This window comes from Sarcophilus harrisii, chromosome 6 (genome assembly GCF_902635505.1).
Source record: "Sarcophilus harrisii chromosome 6, mSarHar1.11, whole genome shotgun sequence".
Classification (NCBI taxonomy): domain Eukaryota; kingdom Metazoa; phylum Chordata; class Mammalia; order Dasyuromorphia; family Dasyuridae; genus Sarcophilus; species Sarcophilus harrisii.
In genome coordinates, this window is record NC_045431.1 from 80847694 (window position 1) to 80866178 (window position 18485).

The 18485-nt window shown below is 36.4% G+C and overlaps 1 protein-coding gene and 1 long non-coding RNA gene across 9 annotated transcripts in view; both read right to left on the reverse strand.

Annotated features, from left to right (window-relative positions):
* MAP9 (microtubule associated protein 9) overlaps nucleotides 1-7114 on the reverse strand; it is a 56600-nt gene extending 49486 nt beyond the window's left edge. For 5 of the 8 annotated variants that reach the window (XM_012552156.3, XM_012552159.3, XM_012552157.3 and 2 more), the window contains exons 1-4: nucleotides 6004-6276; nucleotides 2489-2652; nucleotides 1305-1389; nucleotides 17-331 (exon numbers count right to left, since the gene is read on the reverse strand). In XM_012552156.3, the coding sequence (XP_012407610.1) occupies nucleotides 17-331; nucleotides 1305-1389; nucleotides 2489-2563 (475 nt within the window). In that variant the 5' untranslated portion in view covers nucleotides 2564-2652; nucleotides 6004-6276. Of the gene's footprint in view, nucleotides 1-16; nucleotides 332-1304; nucleotides 1390-2488; nucleotides 2653-4833; nucleotides 4932-6003; nucleotides 6277-6297; nucleotides 6537-6905 lie in introns of those variants that run through there. The other 3 variants (XM_031943365.1, XM_023505914.2, XM_031943366.1) reach the window with 3 other exon arrangements.
* Nucleotides 7115-16655: 9541 nt separating this feature from the next.
* Nucleotides 16656-18485, reverse strand: part of LOC116419824 — a 37641-nt gene continuing 35811 nt past the window's right edge. The window contains exon 4 of the long non-coding RNA XR_004230133.1: nucleotides 16656-18084. This is a non-coding gene — a long non-coding RNA (uncharacterized LOC116419824). The remainder of the gene's footprint in view (nucleotides 18085-18485) is intronic.

The window sequence follows — 18485 nt, forward strand, 5'->3', positions numbered from 1 at the left end:
CCTTTAAATGAAGTACCTGATGATACAAATTTGACTAATCTAGGTGTAGATCTTGTTCTTGTTTCTTCTTGTTCAATTTCCTGATCTCTTCCATGAAACTTCGATAAAATCATTCCAAATTCATCTAAAGTATCTGGTCTTGCTTCTTTTTCTGTTTTCGTGGGGAATGTAAGCAAATCTTTTGTTACGCTGCTATTTGTTGTCTTTGTTTTCAAAAATGACACTTTTGGAGAACTCTTTTCTTCATCATCTGACACATAAAAATCATTAGTAAGATTTTTAGTAGCTGACTTTTCATCTACTGATGTGTCAGAAAAACCTCCCAAAGAACCTGAGAAACAGGAAAGAAAAGAATTTCAATGCTTGCCATGCAATTAAAAAAAAAAAAAAACATAAACAAGTCCATGGTGACGAGACATTAGCTTCAAAGGTAAACAAGATTCAATGACTAGCAAATGGTATTACTTGATACCAATCTGCCCCACTAAAGCAAGTTAAATGTTCTGGTGTTCAATTGTCTTATGGCACCTTCCACAATTCATGAATGGATTTATTACAGTGGTGGTGTCAAACTCAAATAGAACTGAGTCACTAATCCATAAATAAGGATCCCTGAAGCTATATATTGATTTAATTTTAAAAAGTAATATTACCTATGGCTTATTATTAATTTTATTTATTTTTTTAAAATATTTCCAAATTATATTGTATTTTGGTTCAGCTGCTTTTAAGAGTACTGTGAGTTTCATGCACATACAGATTGCGAGCTTGATACATTTGTAATAAGGATGACTAAAAATAATGATCTCTCATAATACAGTTAAAATAGTTTTCAACTCTTAAAAATTAAACTCATAAACAATTTTACTGGGTAACTGTCAGGTACATGTAAATAACACACTTTGAAAATTTATAACCACTATTTCACCAACCTGATCATTTTTACCTTTTCTACAAAAATTAATGGTGGTTATATTTAGTTCAAAAGATTCAAGGTTACTACCCCCAAGTGTAGGAATCTGTCTTTACCTTTTGGAAATTTTTTTCGGGAAGCTTGAGAGGATTCCAGCATTAAACAGGTGAACCCTCAGCCACCTCTTTTTCCTCCAGCCTCAGAGCAAACATCTTTTTCTACTGTCTCCACCACCCCCAACTATATATCTAAGCAATCATTAAGATATTAAAGAAAATCAGTAGGTCTTTACCAAAATGTTATGGACAAGCTTCTGTTGCCCAATTGAATTGGCATAATTCTATATGGTTCTCATAGCTTAGATACAAAGGGAAAGAGGAAGGAAACATACCAACATCATCACTGTCAAAATCATCTGAATAATCCTCACTTTGTTGTCGAGCTGTACGAGCTGAAACTGCTTTCTGTAATTCATCCTGAAATGATATAATTCAGTAAGTTTCTTTTCAAATATAAAATTCTCTTATCTAGATACTACTTCCTAACAGAACAAATGATGCTCTTCCAAAAGAATTAATTTGTTCTAAACTATGACTTAGTAAGAAATTTGAGTTTCTGTCTTTGTTACAGACATGGACTTGATGAACGCTGTACATTCAATGGCTTAGTCCACAGATACAGTGAACTGTATAAAAATTGATAGGGGAAAACTTAAGAAATCACCAGGAATCAGCAACAAGATCCTTAAGCATTACCAAAAAAGGTATTTATAAACTTGATGATGTTTAATTCATTAATATTTTAAAGGTTTATAGTTAGAATATTACAGCCCAAAATAATCAATTAAAATCTATAAAAAAATAAGAATCTAACCCATATATAGATGGTCCCCTATATAAATACCACTTATGATCACAATTTCAGGTTATCTTTGAAGGTAACCAAATTGAGAAGCTGCTTTGTAAACATTTCTTAGTGTTGGAATGAGGGGTTCCACAATATGGTTTATTTAAGTTAAATCATTTTGTAGCTCAAGAGAGCGTACTACAACCTCTCCCCAAATTCTTTCATAAAAAGTTCCTCACTCTGTTGCTTCTCCCTCTTATTTCTGCTTATGCCCTTTGCATCATCTTAATATTAACTATTTTGTGTTATGTGCAGAATAGAGGTGTATTTGAACCTCCTTTTCTTCTGTAGCTTAGTTTTTCTTTATCTTTTGATAGAAAACTTAGAAGAGGACAAGAATTAAACTTTCTCCTCCTTGTCCCTTTAACAAGTCATTTCATCCTAGTCCTAGCTAACTCCAATCAACCCCCCAAATTCTGTTACATTCTCTACCTAGATAATGCTGAGAAGGGAATGAAATAAGTCATTGATGCTTCTAAGCCACAAGGTGTTTTATCAGCTTTATAAAAACTTCAGGCAACTTGAGCCAGCTAGTCAAACTTTATAGTCTGTTTCACCCTTTATACTGAAACACGCCCCCCCCCCCCAAGTCTTTTCAAGTTAATATTTCTTTTTCATTGTTTCATATTTAAATTTAATAAAAATTTAAAATAACTGAATTTATTTTACCTGGAAAGTAGTTCTTTTGGTGATTTTTGGACTTTTGGTATAGGCCAAAATAGTGCTATACAAATCATCAGACATGGTGATTTTGTAAATAGGTTAAATAAAGTTGTTAATTTCTTTTCTTGTTTAAGTTACACAATGGCCAGTATTAAGAATGTTGATTCAATCTATATGAGGAATTAAAATATAGGGAGATAAGAGCAAAAAATTAGATTTGACACATTTTGTTCAGCAGATACATAAATTATATGTGAACTTACTTCATTGTGACTACATTTCACAACCTTTTACTTTTTTTTTTATCTGGACCTAGGGTTTTATAGGTGAAGGAAACTCCTAGTGTGAGAATTCCTATAAGGAAATATCCCTTCCAATGTGGATTAATTACTGAGTTTGGAATTTAAAGTCTTAGAAAATTGCCTGGTACATTATGAGGTTAAGGAATTTACTTGTAATAGCATAGTTAAGTCCATGCTAAAGGATGAACTGGAACCAAATCTTGCTAATGCCCAAGTTAGATGTCCCTCCACTAGATAATGCTGCCTCCTTTGACATAATTAAAAATAATAAAATGATACTTTCATAATATATGTGTAAGTCTTTTTACAAAGGTTTAAAATAAAAACAAAAACCAAACAAGAACACAAATTATATTATGATCCCATTCTTCTGAAAAATAGGGGACTAAAGAACTATATTTGTTTAAGGGATCTAGAATATGCTCTTCTATTTCAACTAATGTGATGCCCTTTCTAATTCATGCCCCACAAATCAAATACAGAAATAATACAATCATTGAGCCGTACCTTACTGAGCTACAACTTGTAACTGCAAAGCAGTATTTCTTTCTTTGTACTCTTAATTGTGAAAAATTGGTATAAACATTTTTATGTGAAATAGTTAATTCTAGAGCAAAACAAAAGACAATGTTCCTTCTCCCCACCCCAGGTCTTTTGAAAGATACCTCTAAGATATTTTTTTCTAAAAGTCTCCATTCTATTTCACATAATTTACGAAACATGTTGGACAAAAAGGGTCTCCAGATAGACAGGAACAGAAAAGTAATTTTTAATAGAAAGTTTTTTCACCCACTCACTAAACATCAGGTGGAATGATGAGAACTCTGGATTCAAGTCAGAACACCTAAATTCCAGTTTTAGCTTTGTTAATTACAATTTCAGACAAAATCATTTAAGCTCTCTGAGTTAGTGTCTCTGTCTGCAAAATGAGGAACCTGTTCTAGTCTTCAAAATATTTAAGTTTTAAATTCTATTATGAATGAATCATTTTATTCATACTGGTCACAGCTCTTCCTCACTGAACTAAATTATCTCTGATACCTTCTGGCTCTAAAACTTCATTTCTCTAAAACCTGGCTTCTAATCTGCTCTGCCATTGACTAACTGTGACTTCTGGCAAGTGTGACTTCCTCTCTCTGGTATTGTTTCCTCAACTAAAATGGTGGTTGGAGTAGATCTCCCAAGTAGTTCTTTCTACTTCTACCTCTGAATATTTTTAAAATCCTATACTGAAAAAGACCCACGTGATCACTTATTTGAATATCTATTACTTTTCTCTATACTCTCTGACAAGCTTCCAACTTCTATTTTACTCTAATATTCACCACCTCCAGGAAAAAAAATTATTATGTATAACTCTTAACTGTACTATATACCAGCCCTGGTAGGCACGCTCTCTTGGGGTCCATTGTCTCTATTGGTGGCTGCTTCTAAAGGAGTTAAAAGTCATTTCTACTCTTTAAGACCCCCAATTTCTTCCTTGGGTAATATGAGAAAAGTTACACTAGATGATCTCCAAGGTCCCTTTGGTGACAAAAACCTCTCTTATATCCGTTGACATGGAGTTAGACACCATTTGCCCTCTCTGAGGTCTTCATTTTTTCCCTATAAAAAGGAGTTGTTCTCTATGGGGCAGGAAACCTTCAGCCCATAGGTGGTATAAGGCCATCAGAGGCAATGATGAACTGATTGATAGCTAGGTACAACAATCTCCTACTGCTTTGAGTATTTTAAATTGATAATTTTGTATAAGTTGTGGATGATGTTATAAATATCTAAATGGCCCTTGGAAGAAAAAAGGTCCCTCACCCCTGGTTTATATGATGTCTAAGATCCCTTTCAGTATCTCTTTCAGTAATCTCTGGATGCAGAGACTTTGAGAACACTTTCTGAGTTTCAGCAGAGAAACAGACTGGCTTAACTTCCCTGCTGGATTTTAAGGCAAGAAGAAATGTTTTCAAACTCCTCATTAAGACATTCACTTCATGAAGCTCAGAAACTCATTTAGCTGCTCCGAAACTCAGTTCCCTTACGTAAAATAACACCCACCTCAGAAGGTCGTTGTAAAGTCCATGTGCGATAAGTGCAACATGTTTGCAAATGTTAAGATACAGTATCAGTATGAGCTATCATATTAACTTGTCATGCTTTAGTGGGAAAAAAAGCCAATTTTGGAATAAGAGGAACTGGCTTCAAATCAAAGGTTAGATGTGTCAAAGATAACGTGGATAGGTACTACTTGGAATAGACAATGCTTCAGCCTCTTCCAACTCTGAATTTAAGGAATTTTGGATCCTGACTATAATTACTATCTGTATGACCTTGAAGTCATTTGAAATTGTCTGGTCCTCACTGATAAAAAATAAAGACAACTGAACTAAGATAACCTCTGAGGTCGCTTCCAGTTTTAAATATCTAATCTGAAGAACTTCTGAATCTCTTAGGCTATGAGGTCTATTCTCCTTGGTTCTGTGGATTTCACAGGGTATTAGACTCGGAGCCCAAAGGGGCTTATTCACAGGGCAGCTTCCCTACCCCCTCATTTTGCAGATAAAGGAACACAAGAACGTGACCAAATTCCCCAGGGCAAGTGACCCTCCAGGTGGGATTTCGAGCTTTAGGAAGCTGCCTCCCCGCCCCCACTCTATCCTTTCCTCCTCTAAGCTTGATGGTATGACCTCCCAAATCCTGGTCTGCTTTAAAGGTCTGGCAATAGTAATAAAATTAGCAGAAGCCATCACCTAGATAGTATAAGCAGATTAAGGCTCGTGCCTCTGGAGCCAATAACAAGACACAGCTCTAAGTCCCAACTCCCGTACTTTTTTGGGGGGGAGGGGAGGGGGTCCCTGAGTTTCAGCACAGTTCTACCACCGGTCAGGCAGGTGCGACTGCGCACTGGCGGGGGAGTTTCTACATTAGCTCCCTCAGAAGAGCAGCCCTTTCCTGCAGCACTCACAAGGAAGCTTGGGGCACTACTTATGACTACAGACTTGTTCTGTGTCCGAGTCCCCGCCCCGCCCCCGCACCATCCCCAGGAGCCCACGGGGTCGGGTAGCTCTTTAGGTCTGGCTCCCCGCCGGGCATCCCCACCCCTCCTCCCACCCGGGACTGCTGCGGCTCGTGAGCCCGCCCCGGAAGCCCCCGCAGCCCGCCGGAGCCTCGCGGGGAGCCAGCCCCTCCCCCCAGAGACCCCGCGAGGCGGGGGTCGGGGCCGCGTACCCACTCCCGCGGTGGCTCCCCGGTCTCACTGAGGTCCGGGAGTGGTGCGTGGGTGAGGCCCAGAGTCCGAGCGTGAGGGACTCGGGGAGGTCTGGTCGTCTCTCTCCCCCCGCGGCCTTGAGGCCAAGGCTGGACTGAGTTCTCCCTGCAGTGTGGAGGCAGGAGAGGGGGCGGGAGCTTGCTAGTTGCTCCAGCAACGGAGCAAAGGGGAGGAAATGAACTCACAACACCTGGCCTAGTGCTCACCCCTTTCCTCACCCTCCTCTATACTCCCGCCCACCAGGTCTTTCTTACCCAGCCGTTGCCAGGGAAACGAGGTTGACATAGGAAGTGATGTCACGGTAGCCGATTTCACCCCGCGGGGCGGGACTCAGCTTCTGCCTCCTTTCGGTTTCCTAGTCTTGGAGTCGCTGGCCCCGCCTCTTTGCCTCGGTGGGAGGGATGGAGAGAGAAGGGAGGAGCGTGGAGGGAGGGGCCCGGGAAGGGTGGGGGCTAGGCCCCGCCTACCTCCGGTCTGGCTTCTGTGTCTGCCACTGGTGGGGTGAGAATGCCAGAAAGTTGTAGCAATCTGACTGGAGGAACATCTAAGTTCCAGAATGTTAGAGGGGAGAACCAGGGGGGTCAGCGGGCCCAGCCATCCCGGGGGTTACATGTCCGGGAAGAAAGGGAAGCCGCAGCGGGTGGTGACTCATCCAAGGTCACACACGGCCACTTGGGTGGAACTAGTGGGAGGAAAACCAAGCCCGAAGGTGGAGGGGACTCAGGGATTATCTGCTCCACCAGGACCGTAGCAATAATGTATTCTACAGCGTAATAATAATCACCGCCACCATCATCGTCCTATCTAACCGGTCCGGTAGCAAAAATGTATTCTACAGCGTAATAATAACCGCCTCCATTACCGTCGTCATCGTCCTCGTCACCGAAATCCTATCTAACCAGGCTGGGAGCAAGAATGGATCCTACAGCTAATGATCATTATCGCCACCAACACCGCCGTGGTCACCATCATCATCATCTAATCAGGCGGCAGCACGTTGTGCCTACAACGCAGTCCTCATCGTTCCTGTGTCTGCCTAGAATTGTAGCAAGAATGTTTCTGCTGAGGCAGTTGGGGCTAAGTGACTTGCCCAGGGTCACACAGCTGGGAAGCGTTAAGCTCTGAGGTCATATTTGACCTCACGTCCTCCTTACTTCCGGGCTGGTGCTCTGTCCCCTGTGCTACTTTGCTGCCCTGCAAGAACGTTTTCTGCAACATAATGATTATCACCATCATCAACAAAATATTTAACCAGCATTATCTCAGGAATATATTATTCAGTGTAATAATAATCCCCACCACCATCATCATCAATATCATATTTAATCAGGATGGTAGCAAGAATGCATTCTACAACATAATAATCATATCTAAACTGTAGCAAGAATTATTGTAAAACACAATAATAATCACCATCATTATCATATCTAACCAGGGTTATAGCAATAATATATTATTCAGTGTAATAATAATCATCACCAACATCATCATCAACATCATATTTAATCAGGATGGTAGCAAGAATGCATTCTACAACATAATAATCATATCTAAATTGTAGCAAGAATTATTGTACAACACAATAATAATCACCATCATTATCATATCTAACCAGGATTATAGCAAAAATATATTCTATGGTGCAATCATCATCATCACCATCATCATCATGTATCTCTACCTACAAGTGTAGCACGAATGTATTCTTCAACATAATAATAATCACCATCAACATATCTAAGCAGGATTGTAGCAAGAATGCATTCTACAACATAATAATCATATCTAAACTGTAGCAAGAATTATTGTACAACACAATAATAATCACCATCATATCATATCATATTATAGCAACAACATATTCTACAGTGCAATCATTATCATCACTATCATCATCATATATCTACCTAGAACTGTAGCAAGAATGTATTCTTCAACATAAAAATAATCACCATCAACATATCTAAGCAGGATTGTAGCAAGAATGCATTCTACAACATAATAATCATCATATCTAAACTGTAGCAAGAATTATTGTACAACACAATAATAACCACCAACATTATCATATCTAACCAGGGTTATAGCAAGAATATATTCTATGGTGCAATTATCATTATCACCATCATCATCATATATCTACTTAGAACTGTAGCAAGAATGTATTCTTCAACATAATAATCACCACCACCACCATCATCAACATCATATTTAATCAGGATGGTAGCAAGAATGTATTTACAACATAATAATCATCATATCTAAACTGTAGCAAGAATTATTGTACAATACAATAATAATCACCATCATTATCATATCTAACCAGGATTATAGCAAAAATATATTCTACAGTGCAATCATCATCATCACCATCATCATCATATATCTACCTAAAAGTGTAGCAAGAATGTATTCTTCAACACAATAATAATCACCATCAACATATCTAAGCAGGATTGTAGCAAGAATGCATTCTACAACATAATAATCATATCTAAACTGTAGCAAGAATTATTGTACAACACAATAATAATCACCATCATCATATCTAACCAGGGTTATAGCAAGAATATATTCTACAGTGCAATTATCATCATCACCATCATCATCATATATCTACTTAGAACTGTAGCAAGAATGTATTCTTCAACATAATAATAATCACCATTAACAATATATCTAATCAGGTTTGTAGCAAGAATACATTTTATAATATAATAATCAAATCACCACCACAACCATCATCATCATATCTAACCAGCTTTGACAGCAAGAATGTATTCTTCAGCAAAATAATAATCATCACGATCATCTTTTCTAATCCGGACAGTAACAGGAATGTATTCTACAGTGGGATAATAATCATTATATATCTAACTAAGGGGATATTAAGAATGTATCCTATAGCATAATAATAATCACCATCATCATCTCATCATCATATCTAACCAGGATGACAGCAAGAATGTAGTCATGGTTGTCATCATCTTCATCATATCTAATCAGGAAGGTAGCAAAAAATATATTCCATAATAATAATAATAATAATAATAATAATAATAATAACCACCACCACTACCCAGTAGTAAGAATCTATACTACAGCATAACAAGGCAGCAAGCATCTATTCTACATCAACACAATAAGATGACAGCATGAATCTATTCTACAACATAATTATAAATCTGATCAAATCAGGACAATAACAAGAATCTATTCTATATAATATTAATAATAATAGAAATCAGCAATAATCTATAGCATAATAGATCTGATCTAATCAAGATGGTAACGATTTATTCTACAGAATAACAAAACAGTAAGCATCTATTTTACATCATAATAGAATGACAACAACAATCTATTCTACAACATATTAATAATAATAACAGAAAGCAACACTAATCTCTTCTATACTATAATAAGGCAGCAATAATCTAATCTACATAATCCTCACCATAGATAATAGCCAAGAATCAATTCTACAGCACAACAATAAGGCAGCATTCATCTAATTTGCATCATAATAAGAGCAACAATTGATTCTAAAGAATATTAATAATGATAGCTAGCAAGAATATTCTATAGCATAATAACTACAAGGCAGCAAGCATCTACTATGCATCATTGTAATAGGATGACAGCAAGAATAAATTCTACAGCATATTAATAATAATGATAGACAGTAAAATCTATGATGATGATGACTAACATTTATAGAGTGCTTCAAGATTTGCAAATAGAATCTTTGTTTTTTATCCTCTCAATAACCCTGGAAGGTAGGTATTAATATTGTCTCCATGTAACTGAGGCAGGCAAAAGTTAAATGATTAAGTGCCCAGGATTATATATATAGTAAATGTCTAAGACTTGATTTAAACTGGATTTTATTCCTGATTCCTGACTCCCAATTTCAGTGCTTTACTATAAAGTTCACTGCACCATCTCCTTAGGTGTTTTGTTTTTTTTTATTATTTGATTGTTTTAAAGACCGACAACATTACTTCCCAGAAAAGCCCATTCCATTTTCAAATATTTATTTATTTACTTACTTTAGTTACTTACATCAAATCTGTCTTCCTCTTTGCTATTTTCATCCATGACTTTTAATTCTCTCCTTTCCAAATAAACCTCATCCCTCTTTTAAAATTCTGTGGCAATACTTGAAGGTTGCTATAACGTCCCCTGTATGTAAATCTTCTCATCTCTAGACTCAATAATCCCAATTGATATCCATTTTAGCATGCTCTCCAAGCACTTCACTCAGGTTCTTTGCATTTTTATATCAAATCCTGGAGTTAAAAACTACTTTAAATTTCACTTTTTCCAATTTTCTTCATTTCCTACTTGAGAGAACTGTGACTTCTCAAACTCACATACATAGTTAGCAAGTGATAGAACCTAATCTCTAATCTTGCTCTCTTGATTCTACACAAAATTTTGGACAACTAAATTATTGTGCCATGAAGGAAAAGATAGCAAATTAAGGATAAGGGATTTGCCTGCTGCCACCCAGTGGCTCAAGTGAGATTAAATATAGTCCATAAAGACTCCAGAATCTTCCCCATCCACTCAAATCCCCCACTCGATAAGAGTTTTCCTAGCATCGGGAGTTTGAATGTCATGTGTCATCAATTCCTCAAGTCTTACACTCAACTATTATGAATCAACTCTAGTCCCTCAGGTCCTGACTCTCTACTTCCTTCTTCCCCCAATCTCCCATGCTTTGGGATCCACCAAGCTTTACTCATTTGTGCAGTCAGTTCCACCATGGGACCCTAGCAGTCCTGACCTATTTCTGCTAATTTCCCTAATTTATTTTTGTTTCATTCATGTCTGATTTTTTATGATTCCATCTAGTTTTGTTTTGTTTTGTTTGGGCCAAGATTTTGGAGTAGTTTTCTGTTTCCTCCTTCAATATATTTTACAGATAAGGAAATTGAGAGAATCAGCTTAACTGACTTCTTCAAGATCACACAGCGAGTGTGTGAGGCCAGATTTAAATTCAAATTTGCCTGATTCCAGGCCTAGAGCTCTATCCACTATAACTTTATTCCCCAATTATTAGTGTTATTTTGTCTATATCCTTTATCTGTTTTTAAAAATATATTCTCCTTTGTAGAAAATAAATTCCTTAAGGATAGAGACTGTCTTTTTCAAATTAGTATCTTGAGTGCCTACTATACTGCCAAGAATCCCTCAAAATGTTCATCGATTGATTTGTTAAATGAGATAATATTACTTTTCCTATCCCCCATTAGACGTTCGGATTATAGATATTATGTGTGAAAGTATTTTTAAAAGTGTAAGAGCTTAAGAAATACAATGTTTCATTTCTATAAATCATATTTTCAAAAGTGAAACCAAGGATGGCCCTGAAAAAGATTTTGAGGCTTATGGAATTGACTTGAATCCCTATAGTTACCTTAACTACTTGTTTAAAAGCTATTTTTAGGAATAGATAATTTGTAACTCATTTGTATTGTAATATGAATTAAAATTTTACTTTGTGAAAGAAATTGCAGACACTGGATGGTAATAATATTTTTGCATAAATCAGGCCTTTGTGATGTGATTCATGGAGAAAAACTAGCAGTTGGTGATTAACTTATGGAAAGCCATGCAATAATTGTTGATAAAAATAAAACAGTTTCCCACATTATCCCTCTTACCATCATTCTCATCTTGTTCTAGGCTTAGAAATCAACAATAATCAAATCAATATAATCATAACATCATTCATGTAAAGGGCATGTTAACTAACTGCCTTTGGGATTAAATCATCATTCCTGTGATTCTCCAGATACTCCTTTCCTTGACTACCACTCCCCTATATTTGTTGTTTCTACCATTATATCCTTCAGGACAGTAAAGGAACTGTGTTTTGTATGTATATCTCTAGTGGCTAACATAGTGCCAAGCACGTAATAAATACTTTAGTAAATCTAATTTTTTTTTTAAATTCATGTATTCATTCATGATAAGTCTTTTTATCCTTTAACTTTGGTCTAGTCTATTGATGATGAAATCAGTTGTCAATTGGACCTTCCCTTAAATAATTTTTCCTCTTAGTCTTTTAGATAAGAACCTCTAGATAGTAGATAAGAGTGCCTGCATGCAGACCTGAGTTCAAATTTAGCTTCAAATAATTAATAATCATGTAACTCTGAGCAAGTCACTTAATTGCTGACTGCCTCAGTTTCTTCAATTGTAAAATGGGGATGATATTTAGCACAGATAAATTATATTATCACAGAGTTATTGTGAGGATCAAATGAAATATTTGTGAAATGTTTAGCATAATGGGGTGCACATGATGTTTAATAAATGCTTGTTTCCTTACCTTCTATAAAGCCCTAGAATTTCCTTAAAAACTTTATGATGGGATGCTTAAATCCCACAAGGTGGCAGCAAAGGATTTCAACCCAAGACGTAGGCATAAGTGTAACTTCACTGTTCTTTTCCTTTTCACCCATTTTACTTGTCATTTAATATTTAAGCTTTATTGTAAAGACAGAAATGCATATGAATTATTTATTATGGTTTTAAGACAGGAGAATACTGTACTCATATGTATTAACCATATTAGAAGACCAGATTTCTTAATATTTATACAACCCAAATTCCAACACACCAACTAGCTTCAATGTTTCAAGCACATTATTGATTTGATCATTCTATGAGTTAAAAGATACTTTTCTTTGTTAATGAGTAGGATTATATCTGTACATGTGTGTATATATGTGCTCTGTACATATATTTTGCATATACATATATGCATACACACACACACATACTGTCTCCTTCTCTATCTCTGTCCCTCCCTCTCTCTCTCATAAATACATATTCATATATATGAATGACTGCTCGGGGTCTCCAGGAATTCAAAAATTCTAAAAGGAGAAAAGAAAAAAATATTTATATAGTACCTATTATGTGTCAGATACTGGGCTCAGCACTTTATTTATTTATTTTTTTAACAAATATTATTTCATTTGAAGTATTACAAGTAAAAATGTTGTTTTTATTTAGCATTTTATATTAGGTCAGAAAGTTCTGTGTGTGCCTATAAAATATACTGATGAGACTACAATAAATCTAGAATGAAATGAATATTTTCAAATATGCCATCTCTATATTTAGAAGTACTAATAGCAGAAAAAGACCGTTTGAGGGAACACATGTGGTGACAAGCATAACAATTCAATATAATTTATTGCTGCAAAAACAGGCAACAAGGTGGAATGAAATGTTGAAACACTGCTAAATTGTAACAGTTGGAACCAATGAATTTGCCCAATCAGATTCCATTTCAGTCATTTTATAGAAACATATTAAAGAACAATTTTGTATTTTATTATGATAGTTTTCCTATTAGGAATATTTCTCTTAAAACCATCTTTTGTCAGTTCCTGAGTATAACATACTGTTTTCCTTTGCATAGATTGAATCCAGATGTCAAACATTTATTTTTATAAGAGCAATTCACTGCAACATTGCCAACTTTTCTTCTATCTGGGATAAAGTTATCCCTTAATAAAAAGCTTAGACTGACTCACAATAATCCTCCTTTTCCTGAATTGCACATTTATATAATCTCTCTTCCTGTACTTTTCTTTATTCTTGTATTCAAGCTATCAAAATTATTCCTTAGAACAACAACAGAAGCAAAAGCAGCATCACTATTGAAAATAATGGAGAATGTTTTATGGATTACCATGGCCAAAGAAATCATCACCAGTTATCAGCTTCTTGTTAGATAGATTTAATTCAGAAGGCAGAAATAATTCTATTGGTAAGCTAGTCATGTAACAGGAGCAAAAGATAAGTAATGTACTCCACTGATATTCACAAAATATCAAAAGAATTACAGTCAGAATAGTCAGAAATCCCTTTTCCCCTTGCATATTAAATGAACCCCAAGATGGAAGGGCTTGGATGAAATTTGCTCAAAGGGGTAGAGACCTTATGGTAGCTACTAATGATAGTGCCCACATTGATGGAATCTCAGATACACGAAGTATCAAAAAATAATGTTCCAAATTAAATTTGATGATTGGCTGTCAAAGAATAATTCTCATCTTTAGTACTTTTTTGAGTTTTTTTTTTTTTTAAATCTTCATTTTATAGATAGAAAAACTGAAGTTTACTGGGATTAAGAAACTTATTAGCAATCACATTGTTAGTCTGGCTAGATGATCTTTCTAGTAAAAATGTTTAGAAATCCTTGAAAGTTACAGAAACAGGCCCCCCAAATTCTGGCCTGGGCCCTTTCTCTCTTCTATTTCTCTGTGCCTATTTCCCTCATAAAGAATATATAATATAGGGGCATCTAAGTGAATAAAACACCAGCTCTGAAGTCAGGAGGACTTGAGTTCAAATCTAGTCTCACACACTTAACACTTCCTAGCTGTGTGACCCTGGGAAGTCATTTAACCTCAATTGCCTCAGGAAAAAAAAGAATATATAATATAGTTTTATAATAATATGATAATAAAGCATCAAGGATCAGACCAATTTAATTTGTGAAACAGGGTCCCAGGAAAATGTTGTGATGGGATCTTTTAAAAAAGTGATGAAAAATTAAAAACAAAATCTTTAAACTATTCCCAAGCAAAAAGAAAGCATAGTCTTTGTCATAGGTAGAGGCTTTAGAGGTAATCTAATCCAGGAGGATCCAAGAGCAATATGATAAACGCTTCTTTACAAAAACTCTTTCAAACAGACCTAAAAAATGCATCAGACCAAATCCTGATGGGTAAATGCAGAACAAGTCATAGTGAGTCCTTTATCCAACCAGCTCAGGATAGGGAGATAGGGAGAGACTGGGGGTAGCATGTGGCAGAGAGCACACCATATGCTAAGCATTCTAGTATCTAGGAATAGGCTGGGTAACAGGGTAAAAGCTCTACATCCAGATTCACACTGAGGCTTTGTGACAGTAGCAGTTTTGCCACCCTCTGGGTTCTGGGTAACTGATCCAGAATAAAGAGAGAAATGGACAATGTGGCATTCCTGAGTAAGGAGGTTCTAGATGTTGCATCAAGAGAGGAAATTCTCATTTCCAGCATTTAGCCCAGATAATACCCAGAACAGGAATTTTGAACCAAAGAAAACTGTCTCATAGTCTACTCTTGCAAACCTAAACAAAGGGATTTGCAGAGTTTAGATGGAAGGAGGGTGGGGTGGGTTGGAGAGGGGCGGCACTAAATAGACTTCGCCCTGGATCAGACTGGAAGCACTGAAACTGTGAAGCTGCCTAGCTTGGCCCTGAAATCTTAAAACCCACTAAATGCGCATGATACTATATCTTCCCACCATTTTCTTTGACTCTGGTTAACAGCAGCCCCATCTTGTGAAAAAATTCTTCTGCCTCTCTCTCCTCACTCTCATCCACATTCCATCCCCAGATCCCATACACAGTTACCAAAGAGATTTCCCTGAAGTACAGGTCTGACCATGTTACCTTCCTACACAATATATTCCAAGGACTTGTTGAGCCCTGAATAAAAGATTATGGTCATCCCCCCTTTCCTTGCCATTAGGACTGGAAAAGTGAGTTTAAAAAAGAGCTCAGGGAAAACCCTGGAGTTCTGATCTCCTTTACATACTATTGTGTCATAAACACCAAGTGCATTATCTCGATCCTTGCTAGTATAATTCCCCCTCCTTTTGAGTATTGCCCCCTGCCTCCCTGTCTCCTTCCCTCAGCCTTCTTATCTTGATCCCTATTCTGTCAGGATTAAGTTAGGATGCTTTTCCCAGTGTCCTTGCCTCCCTTATCTGCCTTTGTTTCCCTATAAGATTGTATACTCAGGTTTTGTATTCTGTTTGCAAATTTTACTTGACTAAAACCCCATGTAAGTTCCCTGCCTGGGTTCATCTGGGCCAAATGCTTTGGACAAGAGTCCCATGAGGCCAGCTAGCTTAAACTCTCCACATTAAAGATTAAAAACTAATTTCTGTCTGCCTCAGTTTCTCTGGTATTACAGACTTTCTCTTGCAGGATTGATATATTTTTCAATAAAAAATTTTAATGTAATGTAATGTGTTATAGAAATACTTGTTTTATTCTGTGAATTGAAAATAAAATAATTAAAAAAACATAGAACTTGGATTGGGAGGGGAGAAAGGAAGAAGAGACATCAGCATAATTTGTCTGCTTCACTGAGGAGAAGGCAGCATATTCTCAGGCATTATGAAGGTTTTGCAATGCCACGATCATTCAAAGGCTCAATAAGAAGGGAAATAATAAGTTTCTTTAGTAAAGTGCTTGTCAGCAGAAGCTTATATTTTTACCTGTCTTCATTCTCAAAATATAATCATCCATTCCTATCCCTTAACCTGGAACCACCAAGAAAACAATTATTCTATGTCTAGGGTCTGGCAGGCTTAGGGACCTCCTCAAAATTATTATTATTATTTTTGCTTAGACAATTAAGATTAAGTGACTTCTTCAGGGTCACACAGCCAGGAAATATCTCCTCCTTTTTTTTTTTTTTTTTTTTTTTTTTGCTTTTTGCTTTTTGCTGAGGCAATAGGGTTAAGTGACTTGTCCAGGGTCACACAGCTAGAAAGTATTAAGTGTCTGAGACCAGAATTGAACTGAGGTCCTCCTGATAGATCTGGTGCTCCATCCACTGCGCCACCTAGCTGTTCCTACCTCCTCCATATTCTTGAACAAAACCTGAGTGTATCAAGATTATGGGCCACTTCAAAACTAACAAAGGCTAGTGATCACAGAGACCAATGAGACCCAACCTTCATTATCAGGATCAGTGATTTAAGATATTAAATCTCTGTGGACTATTGTGGGAGAAAATTAAGAGAACCATATTTTGGAAGTCATGGTTCTCACGTGTTTCCAATGATACTGAAGCCTAGATGATTAGTTTTGCATAATCCAGACATTTCATTTGATATGCTCTTTCAATTTCCTACAAAGTAAGGGAAAATAGGCAAAATGTTATGTGTTAAATTTTCCCTTTAGAATCATATAATACTCTCCTATGGACAGGACATTTTGAGAGAGCAGTCTCAACCCTGCCTGTTCCCCAACAGTAAACTGAGAATTTTGTGATCAAGTTGGCCCCAAGCATCTCCATACTCTGAGTTGCATTTATTTTCTGACCAGACTGAATTAAAAAATGTACTGGAAATTCCTGGGGCAAAATAACAACAAAAAGGGTTTCTTGACTGGAAAAAAAATAAATCATTGCAACTTAAAACTCTTCCATGACTAATGAATCCCTGGCCTTTAAGGTACCTTTTTGTTGACCTGTTGAATTTGAGGTTAGTGAAGTAGGACAGGAAGAATGGGGGAAGAGAAGGGAATCGACCTTATTTAGATTCAAAAAGAGGAACAAATGATATTTTGGATTTCTCAGAAACAGTCTAAATATAGGGGTCATAATTTTTGAACAGTAAACTGCCTGCCTGTATGTGTATGTATTTTAACAGTTCAGGAATACTGACTTTAAAATTTAAAAGAAATCCTCCAAAAACTTTAATGTTGCTTTCTGCCTTTACTGAACTCTGATTTTTCTTAACACTCCCATCCTCACTCTCAAACCCCGCCCCTCTCCCATAACCACTACTGAAAACTTGCTTGTAACAAAGAAAAATATTTAAACAAAGCCAACTGACATGGTAACTGGTAGTATATATTCAGTTTTACCTCTGTAGACCAACCCTTTGTAGACAACCGTTTGTAAAAAATTACAAATTTGCATTATGTAAATGACATTATTCATTTACATTACATTATTTAAATTTACATTATGTCATTTACATATATAATCTGCTATAAAGCTTTACAAAAGGACATCATGTAGGTTGTTCCTATGGTCCTGCTTTCTTCAATATGTATCACTTTATGAAGTCTTCCTATGTTTCATTGAATTCCCAATATTTGTCATTCTTACAGCACATTACTATTCCAATATAGTTGAAGTGTGTTGCCCCATGAAGATATATGTGTCCACATCTTCCTAGTGCTCATGGAGAGGTACTGACAGACATCTCTGGAATCTTGCAGAACTCTGTAAAAGAGAGATTTTGATTGCAGCTTGAAAAGGAACTGGAATCATAAGGCAGACAACTCAGTTCTCTTATGAGGTGGTAAGTAATTCAGAACTTTATAGCTATGTACTCCCCTCAAATATTGCTAGTGTAGGGGAATAATTTTTCTTTTTTTAAAGTTCAAGCTACTTTTCTCTGTCACTGTCTTTTAGAGAGGAAGAGGTAGTCAGTCAGTCATTAAACATTTATTAAATTCTTTTTTTTTTCCCTGAGGGGATTGGGATTAAGTGACTTGCCCAGGAGTCACACAGCTAGGAAGTATGTTAAGTGTCTGAAGGCAGATCTGAACTCAGGTCCTCCTGACTTCAGGGCTGGTGCTCTATCCACTACACCACGTAACTATCCTCATTTATTAAGTTCT